The sequence below is a fragment of the Scyliorhinus torazame genome, chromosome 16 (genome assembly GCF_047496885.1).
Source record: "Scyliorhinus torazame isolate Kashiwa2021f chromosome 16, sScyTor2.1, whole genome shotgun sequence".
NCBI lineage: Eukaryota > Metazoa > Chordata > Chondrichthyes > Carcharhiniformes > Scyliorhinidae > Scyliorhinus > Scyliorhinus torazame.
Genome location: NC_092722.1, coordinates 179,239,850 through 179,266,184, shown reverse-complemented (window position 1 = coordinate 179,266,184; position 26,335 = coordinate 179,239,850). Strand labels below are relative to the sequence as shown.

At 47.2% G+C, this 26,335-nt stretch overlaps 1 protein-coding gene across 3 annotated transcripts in view; it reads right to left on the bottom strand.

Moving 5' to 3' along the window:
• Positions 1 to 26,335, bottom strand: part of xpnpep1 (X-prolyl aminopeptidase (aminopeptidase P) 1, soluble) — a 95,062-nt gene that overhangs the window by 21,617 nt on the left and 47,110 nt on the right. For all 3 annotated transcript variants that reach the window (XM_072479543.1, XM_072479540.1, XM_072479544.1), the window contains exons 9-16: positions 23,720 to 23,930; positions 21,530 to 21,619; positions 20,566 to 20,616; positions 19,507 to 19,565; positions 7,687 to 7,764; positions 5,646 to 5,717; positions 3,027 to 3,087; positions 1,521 to 1,590 (exon numbers count right to left, since the gene is read on the bottom strand). In XM_072479543.1, coding sequence (XP_072335644.1) covers positions 1,521 to 1,590; positions 3,027 to 3,087; positions 5,646 to 5,717; positions 7,687 to 7,764; positions 19,507 to 19,565; positions 20,566 to 20,616; positions 21,530 to 21,619; positions 23,720 to 23,930 — 692 coding nt within the window. The remainder of the gene's footprint in view (positions 1 to 1,520; positions 1,591 to 3,026; positions 3,088 to 5,645; positions 5,718 to 7,686; positions 7,765 to 19,506; positions 19,566 to 20,565; positions 20,617 to 21,529; positions 21,620 to 23,719; positions 23,931 to 26,335) is intronic.

Sequence of the window (26,335 nt, the reverse complement as noted above, 5' to 3'; positions counted from 1 at the left end):
CATCACCAACCAAGCTTTCCACCAGCCTCCTAATCTCCCTCTTGCAGCCTGCATTTGCCTTACGCCTATTTGTGAGGCACCTTGGGACACAACCCATGTTCAAAGCTCGGTGTCAGCCCAGTTGCTGGTTCAATAAGCTGTAAAATTCATCGGGCTTTGAAAACAAGTGCAGGGTGGCCAAGTGCTTCAGAATGGAGTGCCCAGGACTGGGAGCTGGTGTGAGTGACTGGATCTGGCTGCAGTGCTGGGGGATACAGATAACCGGGGATAGAATGAGTGCTCGTGAGCACCGCAGTTGCCTGATCAGCTGCTTAGCCAGTCGTAGCCTGGAAACTATTCAGTTGGTGTAATGCAGGAAGGATGCCAACGTGTGCAGAACAAGCTGATAGGCACCAGGATCTACATTCGATTTTCTAATATGGTGCTTGCAAACGCACTTTCCCAGGAAGATGGCATTTTCAGCAGTGTTTTCAGTTTAGCCTCTGACAGTGACTATGTTCAATGTACAGTGATGCGCTCCCACTAAACTGGCTGCCTGCTAAACTATTCTAACTAAGCGTGTGAGCGCGTGCGTGTGTGTGGGCAGCTAATGGATCTGCAAGGTTGAAACACAGGGCACAGGTGTTTTCCTGCGAGGAATGGACACGTGGAGTTTTCAGGTGAGCGTTACAGCTCCAATTGTTCACTGCCCTTGTCGGGACTGCTCTCTAGTTTCCAGGCTGGGGCCTCTTTTCTGGGAGGTAGGAGCCCCTTTTGTCAGGGGGTCTCTATGGGGGGTCCCTTTAGTTTGAGGGTCTCCCTATTGCAGTTGTCCCTGGGGAAGGGGGGTTTTATCCCTACTGCAGATGTCCCAGAAAGGGGAGGGGGGTCTCTCCCTCTTGCAAGTGTTCCGGAGGGGTGGGCAGGTAGGGCAATGTGGACCTTGTTCCCACAGCCGGGAGGGGGGGCGGGGAGCATTGCGATTGCATTGATTTTTTTCCATTGATAAAAGACAGACATATTATCTAAGCCTCTCCTCCTCTTGAGCTCATCAGGTTAGCGTGCAAGACTTTTTCAATGGTAGTGGGAGAACATCAATTCATACAGCATGATAACAGAACCCATCTGCTTCACTAATGTCCTTTAGGGAAGTAAATCTGCCATCCTAACCCCAGTCTGGCCTCTATGTGACTCCAGATCACAGGTTGACTCTTTAGTACCCTCTGAAATGACCTGGCAAGCCATTCAGTTCAAGGGCTGTTAGGGATGGGCAACAAATCTGGCCTTGCCCACATCCCATGAAAGAATAAAAAGAAAGGGTGCTGATTGGTTGGCAAGTGAACTCTGGACACGTTTAGATACTGCCTCCACCAATCAGGGTTCACTTGCCAACCAATCAGCATTCTCTTCTCATGCAGTGCAAATTGTTGTTCACGCCTTCCCATTGGGGATTTGGGCGCAAGATGGAAAGCTTTGATAGTTTGTCTTTTTTTCAGCTGTACTCAAGTTCTGCACTACCAAATGATTCTAAGCTGTCTTACCTTTAGTACCACTTGGGAAAATTGCTGAGCCCAAACAGATATGCCCCTTCAGCACATAAGTGAAGCACTCCTGAGGAGAACAGAAAGCACAAATAAAAACAGATGAAATATATTTCAACACAAACATATTTTGCAGTTGGTATAAGATCTGAGAGTTTATTAAATAAATAATCACATTTTAATACATTAAATGTGGGATACAGAATATCCTCCGAATCGACCGAATATTGTTTTCTCATGAAACTGTGGCAAGGATGGTCACCAATCCTCTCAAGACATTGAGAGTCACAAAAACTGGTCAAAAACTAAACCATGCAAAAGCTCCAGAGGAATCCATCAATACCAGAGACCAAGAATGATTTCGAAGAGGCTGCCTAACTTAGACGGTGATAAACTAGACGATCTTCACTATTGGTCAATTCAGGACACATATTTGTGGCAATCTATCACAGCCCCTACACTTACGCTAGCCGCCCACTACAGATGCAAACCTGTGCAAGCTCAGATAATCCTCTGCTAACCTTACAAACCAACTGACTCGCTGGTGGAGATCCACACATGCAAATGAGTCACTTATTAACCAGATGTTATTGATGTAAATAAAGAAACTTACTATCTGATGCTTCCATAGAAAGTGGTTGGCACTGTTGCCTCACAGTGCCAGGGACACGGGTTCAAGTCCGACCTTGGGTGACTGTCTGTGTGGAGTTTGCACTTTCTCCCCGTGTCTACGTGGGTTTCCTCCGGGTGTTCTGGTTTCCTTCCACAGTCACAAAGATGTGCAGATTAGGTCAATTGGCCATGCTAGCGTGCCCCATAGTGTCCAGGAATGTTCTAGTTGGGTGGGGTTGTGGGGTATGTGTATAGGGTGAGGGAGTGGGCCTCGTAGGGAGTTCTTTCAGAGGGTCAGTTCAGACTCAATGGGCTGAATGGCCTTTGTCGGCACTGTAGAGATTCTATGAAAGGCTACTTACTCAGGCTCAAGAAAATGTATAATGCTAACTCGGAACTCTCCTTAACATGGGGCAGAAACACTATCACTCAATTGAGGTTCCGAATAACATCACGTGAAGTTGCATAGAGAGTACAGCACAGAAACAGATCGTTCAGCTCAACCAGTCTATGCTGCCATTACTGCTAAACCTGAGCCTCCTCCCATCCTTCCTCATCTAACTATCAGCATATCCGCCACCTCCTTACTTCCTCAAATGCTAATCTACCTTTTCCTTAAATGCTATTCACTTCAACTGCTTCCTTTGGCAGCGAGTTCCACATTCTCACCACGGAGTAAGGAATTTCCTTTGGAATTCCATCATTGATTTTTTTGGGTGACCATCCTATGCTCTTCTTCCCAAGTGGAAATACTCCTCGTGTCTACTTCACTGAAAAATTCAATCTTCCCTTTTCAAGAGAAAAGCAACCCAACCCTTTCCTGACATCTGGCACCTTTAGCAACTCAATTAACCAGTCAAAGGTACATTGGTGCTCACAAACAAGGTGACATACCTTCTCGTACTCAGTAGGGGTGCCAAAGTGCATTGTCCGTGTGACATCTGTTGTTCCATCCCTAGTTGAAACACAAACAGCATCTTACACTTATATGAAGAACCGTCAATTTAAACATCCTTAAACAAAGAACCAAATGTGTCACATGCATTTACAATTAAAGACGGCTGCACGAAAGCTGCAAGATCCCATAATGTTAGATAACTTACAAGGAAATCCTGTAATGTAGGAAGTATGTTACAAGGTCCCATACATAGCAATGAGATAAATGACCCAGTATATCTGTTTTAATGCTTTTGGGTGAAAATAAATGTGAACCAGGATATTGGGGAGGATTCCCCTGTTTTGTTTCAAAATAGTGCTATGTCGTCTATCGCATCCATCGTAAGAAGGCAGATGGATCCTCAGTTTAACTTATCACCCAAAAGACTTGGGCGCGATCCTCCGACCACGCTGCTCCGGAAAAGCAGCTCGCCGCGGCACAGCTTGGCAAGGGAAAGCCGGGAGACCCCGCTCCCGGGATCTACCCAGCTCACAACGCCTCGCGAGGTTCAACACAATCTCGCGAGACGATGCAAGGGGGATCCTGCCCACGATGGGTGGGATCACATTTTAGCAAATCCGCATATTAGAGCGTTGCTGTAGATTCCCAAAGTACGTAAGGCTTTGGAATTCAATCCCTTCACCTCGGGGACCTCAGGCAAGCGCCATATGGTACAGGTCCCCACAAATGGAGAACTGACGGAATGGCCCTCGTGGGGGTTTCCAAGGGGATCAGAGGCCCCCAGCTGCATGCCCTTTGGGCAAGGTGGTGCCCTGGCACTGCTGGTGCCACCTGAGTGCCAACCTGGCACTGACAAAGTGCCCAGCAGGTGTTGGCAGGGGCACCTCCAGAGTGACAGGTTGGCATTGCCAAGGTGGCATTTTCTGCTTGCGCGCTATCGGGCCGGGTCTGCCTGCATTGGGTGTTGGAGGGGTGTGGGCGGTCCATGTTGCGTTTGGGCTTGGGGGGGGGGGGGGGGGGGGGGGTGTGGGCAGGAGGAGAGGGGTCAGGAATTCTTTTGGGGCCTCAGAGATCAGGACGTCATTTAAAATTGGCATCCCGATCTCACGCTGCCCTGGGGAGTTCCGGCGAGCGGAGCTCCTCATTGTAAAAAAATGGGACTATGAGCGGTCTCGGCCACATGTTCCCCATTTAGGCCCCTTATTTAAAGCGAGTCACGTTGAATAGCCATGTGTTTCTCCGTACTGCAGAGCTGGGAAACACGCGGCTAAACGCGCTCGCTCGAGGACTTTATTCCCTTTTCAGAAGATTGCGCCCGACACCTCTGACAGCTCAGAGCATTCTCACAGGACTGGATTACATCGCAAGTCTCTGGAGTGGGGCTTAAACCCATGTCCTTCTGTCTCAGAGGCACAAGCACTCCCAAACCTTCAGACCCCATTCATGGCTTGTCATCATGCAATTGGAGTGAAACCCCTTTGGCCATTATTCCTTTTCATGAAGAACCCATTCTGGGACCTTATCATAAATTCTGTCACAGGAAAAAAACAACAGGAAAGCCCCAAACAATAGCTTGCATGCTAAATGTCCAGAAGAATAAAACACCACCACAATATGCCAGATCAGAAGAGGAATGGGAGATTGGCAACAGCAAGAAAGAGCTTGTATGCAAAGGTTGACTCTCTTTCAAAGAGCGAAGGAGATTATACTTAAAAGTTGATAATTTTCTTATGTTGGACTACTGCAAGTTTTTACCTGCGGTGGAATCTACATACTGACGTTATCAGCGTGCAATTCTCCTGTTTTCCATTCAAACAGGTTAGGTTCTTTCCACTGAATGTAACTGTTATATGGAGCTCCAAAATCAATAAGCAATGGGGAGCCTTTGCATAAATATGAACTGTTAAAGTTGCTTCCCCAACCCCAATGGTGGGATTTTAGATCAACATTTTCCGAGGTCTACAATGCCACCGAGTGATAGGAGCCAGACGTGCTGTCAATATGGACGAAGGAAGGCCACCAAAAGGCAGGGTGGAACAGTGCAATTCTCCACTCTGTCATAAAAGTGGCCACCTGCTCTCCCAGGCTTCTTTAGTTTCCAGCGCCTTTTCTTCAGTTTCAATTGGAAGAACCCATGACTGAAATGAAATCTATAGGCTCGAGCCTACATATCAAGGACTTCAGCACACAACCCACATTACTTTCATGCAATCATAAAGGAACGATTCACAATCATCAATGTCACTTTTGAGATCAAGGCACGGCCTGCCTGTGCAGGGGAATGTTAACAATCCCACTGCAGTTTTTAAAAGAAAAGCAGTGAGTGCTCAACCTTGCCCCCTCCGCCAAAACAGATACACGGCCAGTCACCTCACTGATATTTGTGGGATCCTGCTGTGCATAAATGAACTTAATTACTTAGCGCATTGCAAAGGTCATCTGTGAGAAGCACCGAGAGATGCAATGCGGTATGCAATGACATGAGACGGGGCTCTAGAAACAGAAGCCTCTCCTTTCCCCTCGGAAATAACTAATCACTTGCGCACAGATCCCACCCATGACGATTTCTGCTTGATAAAAAAGTGCATCTCTCAGAATGTACTACAATATCTTACCTGAACTGGGCACCAGAATCCAAAAGGTAGACTTCATTCATTGATAAAGTTCTGTTCGTATGGGGGGTGGGCCTAAAAATTAAAAGAAGTCTGAAATTTAAATAAGCTTCAAGCATTTATTATATTGCATACAGATTTCCCCCACAAGGAGGTACAGGAGTCATGCACGTAGCCTGCGAGCCTGTTCTGGCATTCAATTAGACCATTAAACTGAATCAAAATTTCCAATTCATTCCATATCCTTTAATAACCTTACTCAAGTCTAATTACTGCTCAGTATTTGCTTGTAAATGCAATATCATCTTAGGAAGTGCAGTGTATAGTTGTGTTGCTAAAAGCAGTATATTACGTGGTAATGAGCCATACGGCCCTAGAAAGCCTCAACTACGAGTTAGAATCGGGAGCAGGTCATTCTGCCCCTCGAGCCTGCTCCACTATTCAATAAGATAATGGCTGATCCGATTGTGGTCTCAATTCCAAATCCCTCCTACCCCCAATAACCTTGACCCTCTTTGTTGGTCAAAAGTCCAGCTACCTCTGCCTTAAAAATATCCGATGACTCGGCCTCCACTGCTGTCTGGGGAAGATAGTTTCAAAGATTCACAACCCTCAGGATTTCTTCTTATCTCCATCTTAAATGGAGGCCCCTTATTTTTAAACTGTGTCCCCCTCATTCTCGTCTCCCAGAAGGGGAAAGCATCTGTTCCGCATCCACCCAGTCAAGTCCCCTCAGGACCTTGTATCTTTTAACAACAAGATCACTTCTCGATCTTCTGAAGCCCAATGGATACAGGCCCAGTCTGTCCAACCTTCCTTGCAAGATAAACCCCCACCCTCACCCTCGTCCACCCCTCCCTATCCCAGGTATCAGTCAATGGAGTCTTCTCTGAACTGCTTCAAACACATTCCTTTCCTAAATAAGGAGATTAAAACTGTATATAGCACTCTAAATGTGGTCTCATCAATGCCCTGTACAACTGCAGCGAAACATCACAACTTTAAATTCCATTCCCCTTGTAATTAATGACAACATTCCAGTTGCCGCACCTGCATGCTAACTTTATTTGGGTTAATTCTCCTGAATTTAATGATCCAGAGTATTATAATTGGCATTAATACCCGAGAGTCAGGACGGTTATAAAATGAATCTTAATTTTGATTGCTGTTCATCTTTATACATTGGGTAACCCCCCCCGCTCTCCTCCCCCTAGCAGCTGACAGTAACCAACTTTTAAAGTGAAGAATAAACAGAACCCACCTCTTGTGGAACCTCTCAATCGCCCCACTCAAGATAAACTTAACCTTCTCCAAATACAGGAACTCCATCAGGTCCTCAAGCCATGCTGAGGCACCGTGCGGAGAGGGTGACCTCCACCCCAGCAGGATCCGCCTGCGAGCAATCAGTGAGAGGCAGAGGCTAAAACGCCTGCCCCCACTCCCGCCTGCAACTCCGGCAAGTCCCACAACGTAACAAAGGCCCCCAGGGGACCGGGCTCCAAATCCAAGTGCACGATCGCCAACGTGGTGCTGAAAAAAGCCCAAAACTTCGGGCAGGACCAGAACATGTTTACATGGTTGGTGGGACCTCTCCCACACCGCTCACAAGTGACCTCCACCCCCCCTCAAACAACCGGCTCATCCTCAACCTCGTCGGCTGCACTCTGTGCACCATATTTAACTGTATCAACCTCAGTCTCGCACAGGAGGTTGAGGCATTTACCCTCCGCACTACCTCACACCACAATCCCTCCAACAATGTCACTCCCAGCTCCTCCTCCCACTTGGAATTAACCCCCTCCAGCGACGTCATATCCTCCTCCAAAATCTTCCCATAAATCACCGAAATGACCCCCCCTCCCTCCAACCATGGAGGAGGGAGTGGTCACTGGAAATGTCGGGAAAACCTGCCTTGCAAAGTCCCGCACCTGCGTGTACCTAAAGGCCTCCCCCAAGTCCCAAACTTCCTCAAACCTTATTTTTAACCAATCAGCATTAATGTCACCAATGCAACACCCCGACGGTTCAATCCATTCATTTTTACTTGTAGTGAATTATTGCAGCGTTGGGGCCTGTGCTGGAGATGGTGGAAAAGCTCAAGTCCACAAATTTCTCTTGTTGCCTGCAAAACATTCACAGAGGCATAAGTGAAAACTGTTCATATTTTGAAATGCATTCTTAAACTGCAGAACTCAATACTAAATACATTGGAAGCTTCAAAATAATTCAGCACTTTCAAACATCAAACTGGTATTTTGTTGAACCATCCGATTTCACAATTACAAAATTCTACTCCCAACCAACTCGGTGAGATTTATTTTACTCATTAAGAAAATGTGCGCAGATTTAAAAAAGGATACAGTCAGTTCCACTTAATCCAACAAATTAGCACGGAGAGTCCACTTTGCCATGATATTTTCACTGTTATGTCAAAATTCTTGAATAATCTGGGCGGCACGGTAGCACAGTGGTTAGCACTGTTGCTTCACAGCGCCAGGGACCCGGCTTCGATTCCAAAGGTCCATGGGAATTATAGCCAACCCAAGACTCAGACAGAGACAGAGCCTATGTGTATTTGAAACAGAGGTAACCAGACCTGATCGAAACCCCCCCGCTGGTTTGCATTTTAATAGCCCGTTTTCCCAGGACAGCAGAACGCCAATCAAGCAACCGGTATAGCCACTGACGGATCGGCGCCACTCCCCTTACTCAGAAAGCACAACTGCCAAGGTCAATGACCGCTAAGGACCTGCCCAGCCACCAAGGCACCCGCCCCTTTATTGGCCGAAATCGAAGACAGTGATCAAAGCCCTGGCAAACTATTGGTTCCAAGGTTAAGGACCGCCTCAGAGAGAGCAAAATCCCAGAGGGAATAAAAGAGAGCACAGCCATGTGTTCTGTCTCTCTTGGATTCGGCCTGTGCCTACCCAATTGCAGCAGGAACAGCCAGCTAAGTTCAAGACCAACGATCGCTACCGGACGGATAAGCCCAGCAGAGACAGAGCCACTTTCTTTGAACCAGCCAAGTGAAATCCAGATAAAGACCTTCTCCATTTGCACAGTGCCGGTCGCCATGAAGTTAAGTGTAGGTTATTGTAGCTGAAAGGTGTAGTTTAACTTGTAGTAGATATTGTGTTTGTATGTCGACATAACTCTTATGTGCGTAAATAAACCATCGTTTGAACTAACTAACTGGTTGTGTGGTCATTTGATCGATATAAGGGAAGGCTTGTGGTTCACCAACATTATTATTAATATTAGCAACAGTATTGGCGACGCTGTTAGGATCAAAACGAGCAACATTATTGGCGATCTCTGACGGGACTCGATTAGAAGTGACTTTGTCACTCCGACAAAACCTACAAACTTTGAATCCAATTGCGAGAAAGAGAAAGAACCACAAGTGCAAGTCCCATATTGGTCAAATAACCGAATTTCGGAAGTGTGTACTCACCCGCATGCGTACCTAACACGAAGAGCAAGGTAAACCCGTTAGAATTGTGTACAACTATCAAGAGATTGAGAGCCGGAAAATAGCTTAAGCCATACCCGCTGTTCAAATCGCCGCCTTATTCCCCTGTCCCAAATTAAAAGTAGAGAAATAGATATTAAAAGTAGCGAAAGAGATAAGAGAAATGATGGCCACTAAAGCAATGGAAAGATTGATGAATCCACAAGAACCCGAGGTCACAGCAACCAACAGAGCAGAGCAATGCCCCATATGGGAGGAAGAGTTAAGGAAATACTTAAAGGGGAAAGGATGGCCCGTTTGGTCAAATTTTTGCGCTAATAATGAGTCAGGTCCAGGAAAGATAGGACAAACTTGGTGGGAGAACCTAAGCGAGGTCCACAAGAAACATGTAGGGAAAGGCAGAAAGCCAATGGCAATAGTGTCTTGTTTGGCACCGTTGGGAGGCACAGAGGAGATCGTGAAGACACTCCGTAGGCAGTTAATTGAGAAGGAAGAAAAGAGCGAGGAAAACAGTAACGAAAGCGAGAAGATAATTGAGCATCTCCGGGAACAGTTAGCAGCTAAGGATAAGGAAATAACCGATGTAAAACGTGCACATCAATCTTGTCTAGTTCACCTTAGTAGCTTCCAGACCCAGTACGATAAAGCCTACCAAGAAACACAGCGCGCAGTCCTGGTAAGAGAGGAAACAGAACAACAAGTCGCCCAGCTAACTAGCAAAAGCGCAGATCTAAAAGCAGCTTTGAGAGCGCTCCACTAAGGAACAGAGGCAGAGTATCGTAGACAATGCTAAATGCCGACAGAAGATAGAACAGTTATAGTCGCTACACTGTACAGAATGGCTTCAGGTACACTTTCGGGCAGGATTTAGATGAGGAAGATGCTCCCGATTGGCAAGAGTTAAACGAAAGCGCCCAAAGATACGTAGAGGATACGGGAAATCAAAATCGAGCCCCCCCCACGCCCCAAAAAGGAAAGCACCCGCAGCACTGACTGCACAGGCAGCACACACCCCTACTCACAATTCGACCGCCATGAATCCAGTTACCACAACGCAAGTCATCGGATCAGGATGAGCCTGATATTGTTTACACCACCCCACTATCCATAACTAATTAAGAGAAGCTTGCACGAAAATTAGTCCATTCCAGCCCACCGCAGACCCGCACAGCTTCTTTGAGGAGGTGCGCCAACAAAAGGTTATGTATGGCCTAGTCAAGAGAGAGGCAGTAAACCCCAAAATGTAGCAGGAGGAACCCTACAGGAAATGAAAACAGCCACATTAGATGCCATCGGGTATAACAAAGGAGATCCAGTCAAGGGTTTAAATCACTGCAGGGAAAAGAAGGGAGAGCATCCGACCGCATTTGCTGGTCGCCTATGGATTCATTTCATGGCAGTCTGCAGACAATTGAACCGCGCACACCTAAATGAGGACACCACTAAATGGTCCCGCACCTTAGTCTCGCATGCCACAGACGCAGGTCAAAAGGCTTGTGTAAACTACAACCCCGCGACCGCACACACAATGAAGTTTGGGTATTGAAACAACTTTCCAGGGCAAGGGAACAAACCCTACACCGACAGACAGATCAGGAAGAGATAGAAGCAAACATGCACCTAGTTAGGACTAGCCAGGACCCAGCATGGATAAACGAGGGTACATATGAGGGACAGCACCCCAGAGCACAGGCACCACGAGGTTGTTACAATTGTGGCCACATGGGACATTACGCCCGCGATTGCTGACAAAACCCCCTGAACCAGCACCGGTACCAACAACCAAACCCCCCACCTAGGAACAATGTTAGGCCCATGCATAATGTTAGCGCCCGTTCAGACGACTTCGCGTTTAACTCCACAGATTGACAGTGTTCGGACTCCCCAACTTGGGTCTGTGACACACGCTGGGACAAATCAGGCAGACCAGTAGTTACAGGCACAGTCCGGGGACATACAGTCGATTTCCTTTGGGACACAGGAGGATCCCGCACCACTTTGAACTCCTCCACCATGTTTCAACGTGACAAATGGCCAACACAGACACCATCACCCGGAGTGGATTCACCGGCCACATACAGCAAGGATATATCACTGCTCCCGTACCCATTCAGATAGGGAACATTAGCACCAGACATCCCGTCGTTTCAGTTGACTTACCCCAAACAGCAGAGCACATTTTAGGCAATGATTTTATGAGCTCCCATAACCTTTTGCTTGACCCAGTAAACAATTGTTTGGCGAATGGCCAAAACAGCTAGGGCTCCCGCTACGCTCACAGTAGGGGATTATGAAAACAGGATTTGCTCAGTGGGGGACTATTGGTTAAATCTGCAAGCAATTAGTTCAGACCAGACGATTAGAGAGCTCCTCATAAAACACAAAGCTTTGTTCACACAACACAAACACGATTGTGGGAAGGTCCCAGGTACGGTAAAGATTTCAGGTTCCGAGCCAAAGCCGCAAAAGCAATACGGTTTCCCACAGCAAGCAGAGGGTGAGATTTAGAAAGTTAACAGTTTGTTAGACCAAGGAGTTATTCGACCCGTAGCGTCCACAAATAATGCCCCAATTTGGCACGTAAAAAAGCCTGATGGTTCATGGTGACTCACGATCGACTACTGAGAACTTAACAAGGTAACCCCTTTAGCAGCCCCCACTGTTGCCACGAGTCCAGAGACAATGCTCAAACAGGGAGTACAGGCAAAGTACTTCACAGTGCTGGACATTAGCAATGGCTTTTGGTCCATCCCGTTAGACAAGGCCTGCCAGTATAAATTCATGTTTACGTTTCAAGGGCAGCAGTACACGTGGACATGCCTCCCACAAGGATTCCATAACTCCCCCTCCATTTTCCACCGACAATTGGCCAACGGACTTTTCCCAACCCGAATGCCTCATACAATATGTAGACAATCTGCTCCTGTAAACGGACACAAAAGAGGAACACGTAGAGCTCTTATTGGAATTACTAAGCCTATTGCAATCCATCGGATGCAAGGTCAACCCCAAAAAGGCCCAGATTTGAAAGGAAAAGGTTCTTTATTTAGGAACCATCGTCACCCATGGGAAGAGAGAAATTGAGCAAAAACGGATCGAGTCCATCGTTGAATTACCCCTGCCCCAAAATGTCACTGCACTGCGGTCATTCCTAGGTTTGGTAGGATATTGCAGAAATCATATAGATGGTTTTGCCACTAAAGCAGCCCCACTCATAGAGCTCCTTAAAAAGAACGCCCCATGGGAATGGCTTCCGCAGCACACAGACGCCATTGATGATTTAAAATGCACCCTAGACACAGCCCCGCTTTACAAGTTCCAGACCCAGACTTGCTCTATGCCATAGAAGTAGCAACTACCGACCGAACCCCATCACCAGTGCTCGTGCAAGAACGACACGATCACCTAGGACCCATTGCCTATGCCTCAAGAGTATTAAACCCCGCAGAGCAAGGATTCTCAGCCTGCGAATGGCACTTGCTTGCAGTCTTTTGGGCTGTACAGTACTTTGCGTACATCACAGGCCTCAACCCAGTCACGATCTTGACTGAGCACACCCCCACACAACTATTACAAGACGGTAGATTAAAGGACGGTTCAGTCAGCCAAATCAGAGCAGCTCGCTGGACACTACTGTTACAAGGCAGGGACATTACGGGAAAACGCACCAAGACCCACACATTTCTGGCCGATAATTTCCAATATGCAGGGACCCCACATGAGTGCCAGGTCATAGCAGCCCAACACCACACAGGACCCTTTATCCCAAAGTCACTACACCCACGAGCAGGCAGTAAGACACAGGATTCCCGAGCCACAGGGAATGCTTTAAAAATGTATGTAGACAGTTCCTCCACAATGGAAAATGGAGTTAGGATTACTGGTTGTGGAATTTACGTGGAAGACGCACAGGGAAGCCCACTAGAAGAGATCTCTTTAAAATTGCCCAGCCACCTAGGTTCACAAGCAGCAGAACTCGCAGCCATAGCCTATGTAATTCAGCACCCCGCGCTTTTCCAACCCCCGCACACAGACACTCGGACAGCCTGTATGTGTGCAACAGCTTAACAGAATTCCTGCCCCTCTGGGGATCTCGAGGTTTTGTTTCAGCCGATGGAAAACCCCTACCCTCTGCCCCGTTGTTAAAGCCTCAGATCGCACAAACTGTATTATTAAAGTAAGAAGCCATCATTGCTCGTCCCCACCCGGTAATGTAAAGGCAGACGCCTTAGCCAAAGCAGGATCATGCCATGGTCACTTCTGGCAGCCACCCGAAAGCAGTCCAGGTTTCCCAGACCAATGTTGAGGATCTATCCCAAGCCCAAAAAGCAGGAGACACCCTCAAACAGGTTTTAGACGGCAACATCCCACCCAGGACAGAAACCAGCTCATTTACCAATTTCATGACGGACACGGACATCAGGGGATAGACAATACCATTGCCCATTTAAGACCTTTGTGTTGGTGGCGCGATTTATAAAGCAATGTAACCTATTATGTCGAGAATTGCCTTATCTGTGCACAGAACAATCCGGAACGTTACTCAAAGAAAGGACACTTGCGTCACACCCGACCTGTGAATGGCCCTTGGACAAATTTGGAACTCGACTACATTGGCCCCCTTCCCCCTTGCAGAAATGGTTTCAAGTACGTGCTGGTTGTAATCAACACCTTTACTAAATGGGGAGAAGCATTTCCCTCACGGACAAACACAGCAAAGGCCACCGCTAAGATTTTGACCCAACAGATATTCACATGCTGGGGTCTCCTCCACAGCATTGAGTCAGACCAAGGTTCCCACTTCACTGGCAGAGTCATGCAAAATGTTTTAACACTTTTTGGGATCAGGCAGAAATTCCATATAGCATATCACCCCCAATCCAGTGGCACTGTCGAGAGAATGAATCGAACTTTAAAAGCGACCATTAGGAAGATGGTGCAACAGAACAATACCACGTGGGACACAGTCCTCCCATTTGCTCTCACGTTTATTCGGAACACGTTTCCAGTTCAACAGGTTTCACCCCCCACACTCTCATGACCGGACAGCCCATGAAGGGTATTGGATATTTATTAGGCCTCGATCTGGCAAGCCCTACAGTAACCACCCTCACCCACGAAAAAGCAGTCCAACAGGCTACAGATAACATTAAAGCGGCACAACTTGCTGCAGCTGACCGATTAGGCGCTAGAAGGAAGCAGAGTAAAGCCTGCTTTGACAAAACCGTCCACCCCGTAGAGTACAGTCGGTTAGCAAGTAATGGTTTCAATTTACAACCCCAGTTCTTATCTCCTCCCCAAATTTGCAGGACCCTACTCCATTTCCGACAAAGAGAGCCTCTCCATGGGCAAGATAACGTACCCCAATGGTAAAACTGGTTGGTTCCACATCAACCAACTCAAAGTCTACCGATCCCAATTGGGCCACTCCCACCACATCTCTCTGGCAATAGGAGACGATTACGCCCCGCCCATCGACAACCTAATCCAACCCCTACACCAACCCTCCCCCAGCCATGCCGGCATTTATACCTTGTCCACTCCCACAGACCCGAACTTATCTCCGCCCACAGGTACAGACTTTGACCTTGAACTTGACTCTGATGACAGCGAGAGCCTCCCGGATTTGATTACTATCCCTGAACACTGGCGCGCTCTCACTGCCTCCAGTCACGCCAGCCCCCCGAACCAGGACTTAGATATCTTTGACCCCCTATATGCCCTCCCCCAGCCACCGCCCGACCTCAGTAACTTGCCCTCCACTCCCACCGCCCCTGCGCCTCATGACAAACAAGCCCCTCTTTGGCATCGCGACAACTCTTGCAGAATAGTAAGGCACGCGACGGCCCACGCGGCCATGGCACAGAAACGGCAGACACGAGTCTGGCAACCGTGAGATGGTGATGATTCAGATACTGACTCTTCGGTAATGCTTTTACAACACTGTTTGGTACAGAACCCTGAGGTGTCCAGATGATGAGAAAGAGACATCACCCAAGTATTAAGGTGTTCAGGTTCTGATGGTGCCTGCCCACCTTTTTCCTTTTTCTTTTTTGCACTGCATGGTTTTAACTCATGTCGCCCGACACACAACTACTCTTCTGATTCGAGGGTACGATACCCAATGTCAGTTAAAGGCACAAGTTTGTCGAAAAACAGATCACTGTTCTCCCAGTCTTTGTGACAAGTTTCCACATGACTACAAACCCTTACCGACCACTCAGGTCACCCAGGTAGGGAGTAACGGCACTGGTCCCCACCCTACCCGAGGACCCCAAATGCATCCGGTCAGTTAAGCTCGGGTAGTGGAGTAACGGCACTAACCCCCGCCCTACCCGGGGATTCCACCCATTCTTATCCTGCAGCGGCCCACACGCACCTCATGTTCCCGTCACTTCATACGCTCTGGAATGGTTCTCTACACTCTGCACTGCCTTTGGCATGCCTTAGTTTCACCTTCTCTGCTCTCCCTTTGGTTGTGGTATGAAGAATGCATTTTGCCACGTTCCGTACGTTCATCCCTTCTTTCCTTTACCTTCCGAGACCCACTGGTCGCTCCCCACCTGCTATTTACACATATGACACAATTGGTTGCTATACACGATGCTACACGCGAACTACTTCTGAACCCTGGGACGAAACTCTATAAAACTGGCCGCCCTGAAATTCGGCTGATTAATATAAGCCTCAACCACCACTGGTTGCAAGTAAAGAAAAGACTGGTCGGAGAAATTGTCCGTCCACTCCCCGCATCGACCACAGGCTGCGAGAGTCTCTGTACTTAAAGATTTGCATTTCTTGTCTCTCCAAAATGGTATTTCAAAAACAAAAAAAATGAGGGAGTCACACATGGTGACAATCATAACGGGTAATTGGAGTAAGGAGAAAAAGACTAATAAAACGAGATATTAACCAAAGATAATAACAGATACTATGCTTGCATCCCCGGGATTACCTGGTAAACAGAAAACACAGGATGAAGCAAGGACTGCTGACATGCGTTTGGATCATCGCTGGACTTCTGCAACTGCGCGCGCAATGGACTCTTGTTACAAACCCCACACCAGCCCCGAACACTACCACACAACAGGCCACCCCCAGCCCGGACACTACACCACACATAAAGACAGACATTGAAAGCCCCACTTGGTGCGAAAACATTGCCAAATGGGACCCCCTTTCATACATAGTAGAGGCCCTTCTAGTAATTGCAATAATCTGCAGTGTCATTCAGACACTCCGACTCCGTAAATGGCGAGCAAAAGCCACCCGTTCTCCGATATATACAGTCCGGGCTCCTTTCTTTAGAATTCAACAAAATTGAACGCATGCATTAATCGCTGCTAAGAATAAACCATGTACCTCTATAACTTTATTAGGATTAAGTAAAAATGTGGTGCTGCTGATTTAAATTTTGTACTGTATATAAGTTCTTTGATATCCACCAGCAGCATGAGAGTAGCTTAAATAGTGTTGGCTAGAGATCAACTGTGCGAATAAATTAAATGTTTTATAGTGACCTGAATTATAGTGACCATTAGAGATTAATTAATTCATGAATGTATTAACGAAATATTAGGTAAATGTCCAAACCATAGAATAGAGTAGAGTAGAACCTTGCCTTGACCAAGGGTGACCGGGCCACCAAGGAGGAACAGGGATCAATAGTGTGATCCACCACACTTCGCGTTGGGGATCAAGAGGACGGGATGTAGCCATCTAAGATGGCCACCTGCAAAGAACCATGGGAATTATGGCCAACCCAGGACTCGGACAGAGACAGAGCCTATGTGTATTTGAAACACAGGTAACTAGACCTGATCGAAACTCCCCCGCTCGTTTGCATTTTAATGGCCCATTTTCCCAGGACAATAGAACTCCAATCAAGAAACCGGTACAGCCACAGACGGATCGGTGCCACTCCCCTTACTCAGAAAGCACAACTGCCAAGGTCAATGACCGCTAAGGACCCGCCCAGCCACCAAGGCACCCGCCCCTTTATTGATCGAAATCGAAGACAGTGATCAAAGCCCTGGCAAACTATTGGGTCCAAGGTTAAGGACCGCCTCAAAGAGAGCGAAATCCCAGAGGGATAAAAGAGAGCACAGCCATGTGTTCTGTCTCTTTTGGATCCGGCCTGTGCCAACCCAACTGTAGCAGGAACAGCCAGCCAAGTTCAAGACCAACGATCGCTACCGGACGGATGAGCCCAGCAGACACAGAGCCACTTTCTTCGAACCAGCCAAGTGAAATCCAGATAAAGGCCTTATCCATTTGCACAGTGCCGGTCGCCCTGAAGTTAAGTGTAGGTATTGTCGCTGAAAGGTGTAGTTTAACTCATAGTAGATTGTGTTTGCATGTCGACATAACTCTTGCGTATGTAAATAAACCAACTTTTGAACTAACTAACTGGTTGTGTGGTCATTTGATCGATATAAGGGAAGGCTTGTGGTTCACCAACATTATCATTACTATTAGCAACAGTATTGGCGACGCTGTTGGGATCAAAATGAGCAACAATAGGGCGAACGTGCAGACTCCGCACAGTGACCCAAGCCGGGAATCGAGCGGCGATCCCTGGCGCTGTGAAGCAACCGTGCTAACCACTGTGTTACTGTGGTGGATGTGCAAGTTGTAAATGGGCAACAGTACAAGTGGTTGGGCATCCATGATACTGTATCTCAACTTGGGACAGTGCTTTGAGAGGACAGAAGACTGGAGGATGATAGTAGTAGGTGGATGTGAAATATCCCATGGCTCTATTTTAATGAATTGCAGGGGTGTGCGTCCCAATGTCCTAGCTAATGTTTATCCTCAACCAGCATTAGTAAAACAGATTAACTGGTCATAATTAGATTTTATACTGGGTCTTACTATGCACAGCTTGGCTGCAGAGTTTCCTACATTACAACAGTGGCTATACATCAAATGTACTTGAAAGAGAATCAGATTCCAGCATCCGCAGTAATTTGCTTTTATCAAATGTACTTGACTGGTTGTCAAATTGATTTGGGTTGCCCTGAGGTTATGAATGGCACTATATAAATGTAAGTTCTTTCTCTCTCGATAACAGAAGGCCCAATCATCTGATCTTCAAAGGTCACCACAGATCCTCACTTGCAGAATTTAGCGCCCCATGGAGTTACCAACATCTTGATGTCCTGACTTAAAGTGGCAAAGATATCGAGGACAACCCTTACCAAACCACCAGGTTCACAAAATGAAAAGAGGGCATAGTAACAAATATGTTATAAGAGCAAACAGATGCCAGCTGCATTAGTTTGCAGAGATGAAGAGCCACATCCTTGAGGAGGTCTTTGAAATATACACTGGCCAATTACCAAGGCCACTGATTTATGACGACCAATTAAGTCACATTGAATTTTTATTACCAGAGATTTGCGAGGTTATTTACTGGCACCTTGAGAATCACATTCTGTCCATTAATAATTGCAATTGGTTTTTAAATGTGAAATTTTGTTTCAATTTTCTTTCAACAAAGATCACATTTTATTGTTTAAAAACATTTTGGAATTTCCCATAAAGTTTGAGAAGCCATGAGGAAAGTTTGGGTAGGCTGGGGTTGTTTTCTTTGTTACAGAGGACGCCGAGGGGAGATTTCATTGAGATGTACAAAATTATGAGGGGTCTGGATGAAATGCACAGGAAGGACTTATTTCTTTTAGCATAGGGATCAATAACCGGGGCACTGATTTACAGTAAGTGGCAGGGATTGAGGAGAATTGTTTTTAATCCAGAGGGTTATGTAGTGCTGGAACTCACCATGTGAAGAGTTGCAGAAGCAGAAACTAACTTTACATTTAAATGGTACTTGGATATACACTTGGAAGTGCCGTAACCTGGAGGACCGTGGACCAAGAGCTAGACGGTAGGATTAGGCTTGTTAGCGCTTTCTTAGCTAGCATGGGCACAATGGGGTCGATGGCCTTGCTCTGCACTGTAAGCCGCTATGATTCAATTCAAAACCACATTCCATGATCAAGCACAGTCAACCTTCAAATCAGCAATGGTGAAATCAGCATGCAGACTACAGGATCCTAACATTCTCCCACAGTCCAAAGATGAGCGGGTTAGGTGGATTGGCCATGATAAATTGCCCTTCGTGTCAAAAAAGGTTAAGTGGGGGTTACTGGGTTACGGGGCTAGGGTAGAGACATGGGCTTGAGTAGGGTACTCTTTGTAAGGGCCGGTACAGACTCGATGGGCCGAATGGCCTCCTTCTGTGCTGTAAATTCAATGATTCTATGATTAACAAAATTATTCCCCAATGCTTCTAACAAGTAAAACAAGAACAGATGACATTTGGGCTTCTGTAAAATAATTAACTTACAGCGAAACATGTGTCACACAGGCTGCAGCATTACGACTTACCTGCGGAATTCAGCTGCTTTGTCTGAAGCATCCAGTTCAGTTATATTGCCTTTTGGAACCTGAAACATTGCAATTTCAGTGAGTCATTTCAGTAAGTACCTCAGAAACAATTCAAATTGCAGAGCAAACTCAGTCCAAGTGGTGCGTTTTATTAGTCATTTAGTAAACGTAAATGTTGCCTCAGAGGACCGTAGGCTGCTCTCCCCCTTGAGGCAGAGCTGACTGATGGCGATTTAACCTGAGGGTCATCACACCTCAGGGGCGGGATTCTCCACAATCGGCGCGATGTTCGCCGACCGGCGCCAAAGGTGCGGAATTCTCCACATCTTATGGGGCCGAGCCCTCACCTTGAGGGGCTAGGCCCGCGCCGGACTGATTTCCACCCCGCCGGCTGGCAGGAAAGGCCTTTGGTGCCCCGCCAGCTGGCGCGGAAATGACTTAGCCGTGCGACGCATGCGCGGGAGCGTCAGCGGCCGCTCACGGCATCCCCGCGCATGCGCAGTGGAGGGGGTCTCTTCCGCCTCCGCCATAGTGAAGACCATGGCGAAGGCGGAAGGAAAAGAGGGCCCCCCACGGCACAGGCCCGCCCGTAGATCGGTGGGCCCCGATCGCGGGCCAGGCCACCGTGTGGGCACCCCCCCGGGGCCAAATCGCCCTGCGCCCCCCCCCCCAGGACCCCGGAGCCCGCCCGTGCCATCTTGTCCCGCCATTGAAAAGGAGGTCTAATCCACGCCGGCTGGCGTGGGTTGACAGCGGCGGGACTTCGGCCCCCCGGTGGGGGGTCGGAGAATCGCGCCCCAGATCAGGGGCAAGGTTGAGCCTTCATGAATAGCTTTGCTCCCCATCACGAAGCAACCGTCCAGCCAACTGTGTTAACTGACCCCACCCCCCCCGTATTACATAGTACATTCTGTGCATGGTTTAGTCTGCATGGGACACATTCATGATGTCTTGTGATGGTGCAGGTGATCTGCTGAGTGACTAAGACAGTGGAGGACCCTGCGGATCTATCCAAGAATTAACACTGATGCCGAGACGAACAATGAAAAACTTTCTTACCTCCTCCTCAAGCCAGGCAAACAACTCACAGAGTGCCACAGCATCTTTAACCTAACATTTAGAAGCAAAAAATAAAATCAGTTCATTCCCAATCATTTCTTCTGTGCCAGCTTGCTGGTCGCTATTTTTCCTCAAATTACAGTTTATTTCGCGAGAAGGTTTTTTTTAAAAATTCTTTTTAAATTTTAGAGTGCCCAATTCATTTTTTCCAATTAAGGGGCAATTTCGCGTGGCCAATCCACCTAGCCTGCACATCTTTGGGTTGTGGGGGTGAAACCCACACAAACACGGGGAGAATGTGCAAACTCCACACGGGCAGTGACCCAGAGCCGGGATCGAACCTGGGACCTCGGCGCCGTGAGGCAACGGGGCTAACCCACTGCGCCACCGTGCTGCCCTCGCAAGACAGGGTTGGGCAATCCCATGAAAATCTGCGTAAAATCTGATACGTCATCTCCCGTCGCCACAACCTGATCCTGAAGCAGGTAACAATTGCAGGACTTTCGTGTAAGAAAAAGGACAAGGTGTTTTGCAGCGTAGAAGAAAAAGGATGAAAATGGAGGAAGAGCTGAAATCACCCCAATCGGGGGTTTTAAAGCAGCATCTGAAAGCTTTGTTATTCATTGGTCAAAGGTCAATTTCAATTTTCAATGAAAAAGAATCAATCTTGCATGTTAACACTGCATTTCAGGGTCCCAGACATCCCAAAGTGCTCCACAAACAACAACAGCTTTTTTTTTTGGATGTGTAGTCACTATAGGAAGCAAGATAAACACCACCCTGTGCACATCCAAGATCCCACAGACAACAATGTGATTAATGGCTAGATAACCCAGTTACAGTAAGTACCATTAAGAAATGCAGATTTAAACATCGACTCCGGCTGTACAGATTGACTAAACGAGATGAGCGCCAACATTACTACACCAAATTTAAACTTAAAATAAGTTCACTTATCACTCACATGAGCTCGTCTCATCCCTTTGACTTCTACTGCATTCTTCAGAGCCTTTGCAATGCAGATGGGGGTGTAAACAGTCTGCAGTCTGAGCATCTATTGAGATCAAAGCAAATAAACTTATTTTTGCTCACAGCCGCCTCTTACTATAATTTCAACGAGCATGGAGTGACACCGTGGTTGCAGGTGATCAAAAGGTACCTGGGTCACCTTTCACACCGATACAAATAAGAGCAAAAGCAAGCTGCACAATTTAATGATTGTATTGTTGACCCCATCTCAAAGGGCGTAACGAGGGTACCAGTTTGCATTTGATAATATGGCCAAGCTACGGTGAGCGTCACAATGGCAGAGTCGCAGAAAGTCGGGGGGGGGGGGGGGGGGGGGAGGGTGCGAACACAATTCGCACACTTGGGATGATTTTCTACAATTCTTAAGTATTAGGCCAGCTCTGCATGAGTCTTCAATAAAATTTCAAAAGCAGACAACAAAAGATGGAAAATGGAGCTGCTAACAGATAAAATAGGAAATGCCCAGGAGGTTGGATCTAATCTCCTTCAGTTACTGACTAATCCACTGAGCATTCCCGTTGTTTTGCTCTTTTTGAAATTTGATCAGGTCCGGAAAGTGATGTTATAACAGTAGTAAATCAAAGACTGTCAAAAGGTAAAATAGGCTCTGGCTAGCCGAAGAAACCGCTGCTGTAACTGAGCAGTAATAGCAGTATGATGTCACATTGATGTGCCTGCCAAAACCCAGGTTTACCAACTCCCCATCGATCACCACATGGCCATCTCCAGAAACGTCTAAATTTAGATGCATTTCAATATGAATGCAAGTGCCCTTCGTAGTTAACAACCTATTTTTTTTTTTTTAAACTGATTCCAGCCTTCGACTGCAACGAACACAATTGAAACCACGGCCATCAAGGCACAAGCGTATAAGATGGGGGGGAATGTAAACATCCTAGATGTTGGAAACATCAAATACATACAGAAAAAAAAGTTGGAAAGGTCTTGATCAATCACAGTCTAAAAATGGGGAAATGAAACACGTAGGGAAAGAAAGAGGAGTCTGCAAGCATTTCTGAGGATTCGATCCTTTTCACAGGTTTGTGTTTGTTAACAAAAGCCTAAAGTCTGCCGGCATCACAAACCACAGCCTCTGAAAAGTTCCCATGTAGGGAGTTACATTATCCGGAACTGATCGAGCACAGCAAATTGTAGGCAGTCAAATTGACATCGCATCTTTAGTGCTGGCCGGTGCCAGGCACATTCCTCTTCCTTCCTTCTCCAAACTCAGTGTAAACTGAGTCATAGCCCAACCTCACAGCCCAACCCGTCTCCAGTGTGAACCTGTGGTATTTCCCAGAGACAGCAATCAAACGCCCTGCGCATTCATCAGCAGGTGGTGTACATCCTAGGGCCTTATTAAAGCTAACTTGACCTCAACCTGAATCTTGCGAGAGCAAGGAATTTCCCCCATTAGTTCTCCAGGTTATTTTAAATTTCCATGTTAGTCGGGAGGGTGTGTGTCGAGGACGCGAGCAGCCATCTCTTCCGCTCAGTATTGTTGAAGAATTCCAGGCCACAGCCAAGCCCACATCTGCAACATTCGGCCTGACTAAACCCAAACTGCAGCTATCGACCCGCAAACAAAAATACACCCTTGGATCATGCATGTTCGTGGTTAACGTCCATCAACAGCTAAACAGCACTTGTATGCTATTTTTCCAGTTTAACCTCCTTTGGCTATCCATCACCACTACCCCATGTTCTTCTCCAGTTGCAACAGTGTGCTGCGGTGCCCACTGTCTGGGGATGGTGATCGTCTGACCTAATTGGCCCAGTTCGTGAGGTGGTGCGGTCCTTTGGAGTTCTTGGCAGCCAAGACAAGAAATAGCAACACTTTGCCAGTGAAGGTCAATTCATTTCCAATGTCGGTGCAGGCTGGACCGAGAATCACGGAGAGTCAGCAAACCACCCCAGAGATTCTTACTCTGCTGCTTTTCATTCTCAACACAATTGCTGCTCCCACCCTCCCCCCGCAATTTTCATTCTATTTTCACACACATCCAGAACCCTTCGCGGACCTGTTTTACCAACAGAACTGCAGGCTGCAGCCTTGATTACGAGTTCAAAAGATTTTTTTCTGTTTTGACAAATTATTAGATGGCAGTACTGCCTCTCAACAGACCTTCGGGACTGCTTCACACAGAGCATGGCTGGCTTTGCTGCTGATCCACACTTTGTCCTTCGCAGTCATATTGGAACAAATAGTCTGCAGTTCAGACAGAACAGATTCATACGGGAGTACTTGTATTTTGAAACTGGGTGCTGTGTCACAGTCAAGCTGCAAATGCTCTCGCACAACAGGGTCTTCCATGTGCGTCTCGTTGATGAACAGTCTGCGGTAACGAGATATAAAACAAAACATGTTGTCGTTAGCAACTAGCCTCCAGAGAATTTTGTGGCATTGGCTTTTGTTTTAAAGATATGCTCATTTGAAATAAACACAACTCTTTTGCACTGAAGACCCGTCCCGCTTTCCCTGCACTGCATTCTTGTAGTCCCATAAAAGCTGGATTCTTAACCATAGAGGAATAAAAGCAAAAATCAGGGAAATTATTTGACTATCTCATATTTTAGAAAAACTGGTACATGGGATGGGAGCGTTGCTGACTAGGCCATACTTATTGCCCATTCCTAATTGCCCTCAAGGAAGTTGTGGTGAGGTGGCTTCTTCAGCCACTGCAGGAACACCAATAGTGCTTTTAGGAAGGAAGTTCCAGGGTTTTGACCCAGCACTAGTGAAGGAACTGCAATATAGTTCCAAGTCAGGATGCAGTGTGGGTTGGAGGGGGACTTGCAGGTGGTGGTGTTCCCATGAAGCCGCTGTCTTTGTCCGTCTAGGTGGTAGAGGTCGCAGGGGAAACTCAATTGAAGAGCCTTGGTGCGTTGCTGCAGTGCATCTTGGAGATGGTACACGCTGCTACTATTGTGCATTAGTAGTGGAGCAAGTGAATGTTGATGATGGTGGATGGGTGCAAATCAAGAGGGCTGCTTTGATCTGGATGATGTCAAGCTTCTTGAGTGTTGCTGGAGCTGCTGTGGACACAATTTGGGAGAGTCAGAGATGGGTTACTCACCGCAGAATTCCCAGCCTCTGGCCTGGTCTTGTAGCCACTGTATTTATGTGGTGAGTTCAGTTCAGTTTCTGATCAATGGTAATCCCCAAGATGTTAATAATGGTGGATTCAGCAATGAATGTCATGGGGAGATGGTTGGATTCGCTTTTGTTGGAGATGGTTCCTGCCTGGCACTTGTGTGGCGTGAATGTTAATCGCCATTTATCAGCCCAAGCCTGAATCTTGTCCAGGTCTTGCTGCATATAGGCACGGACAGCCTCAATATCTGCGGAACCACGAATGGTGCTGAACTTAGTGCAGTCACCCGTGAATATCACCACTGCTGACCTTACGATGAAGGGAAGGTCATTGATGAAGCAACCAAGATGATTGGGCCCAGGACACTACGCTGTGGAACGCCGACAGCCGATGGTCTGGGACTGAGATGATTGACCTCCAACAACTACAACCATCTTCCTTTGTCCTATGTATGACTCAGCACAGTGTTTGCCCCCTGATTCCTATTGAGTCGAGTTTTGGTCAGGCTCATTGATGCCACACTCTGGTCAAATGGTGCCTTGATTTCAAGGGCAGTCACCATCACCCCACCTTTGGAGTTCACTTCTTTTGTCCATGTTTGGACCAAGGCTGTAAGGAGTCAGGAGCCGAGTGGTCCTGGCAGAACACCAACTGAGCGGCATATTGCTGAGATGGTACTGTCGATGGCACTTTCCATCACTTGGCTGATGGTCCAGAGTTAAATGATGGGGTGGCAACTGTTGGGTTGGATTTGCTCTGTTTTTTTGTGGACAGATGCCAATGCTGTAGCTGGACCGGAACAGGTTGGCTAGGGCGTGACAAGCTCTGCAGAACAGTCTTCGGTACTATTGCCAGAATACTGTCAAGGCCCATAGCCTCTGCAGTATCCTGTGCTTTCAGCTGCTTCTGAAGTGTATTGAATTGGCTGAAGATTGGCATCTGTAACACGGGGGGGAGGGGGGAGAGAAGCAGACATGGATCATTGATTTGACACTTCTGGCTGCAAATGCCTGAGCCGTATCTTTTGCACTGATGTGCTGGGCTCCCCCTCCATTGAGGATGGGAATATTGGTGGAGCCTCTTCCTCCAGTGAGTTGTTTAATTGTCCAACCACCATTCATGGGTGGATATGACTGGACTGCAAGTGCTCAGCTCTGATCCGTTGGTTGTGGGATTGCTTTGCTCTGTCTATTACTCGCTGCTTTTACTGATTGGCAAGTAGTCCTGTGTTGTAACTTCACCAGGCTGACAACTCATTTTTATGTATGCCTGATGTTGATCCAGACATGCTCTTCTGCACTCTTCCATCGAACCAGGGTTGATCCACCAGCTTGGTGGTAATGAGAAGGTGGGAGATATGCCGGGTCGTGAGGTTGCAGATTGTGGTTACATACAGCCCAGTATCAATACCACTGTGCTACCATCTCATTTGTTTCCAGGTATCCCCAAGTCCCAGCACCAGGACACCAGCTTGGTTAAAATGCTTCCACCTCCCACACCTACTCTCCCTCTCAGATAAAGTGTGGCTGCTGCGGCAAAGGCACTGGAAATTAAACAATCACCTGTGACCGTGTGGGTGGTAAGCAGTGAAATGCAGCGACATCCTATTAATACGTCCAATTTACTTGGAACATTTAATGTGCTTA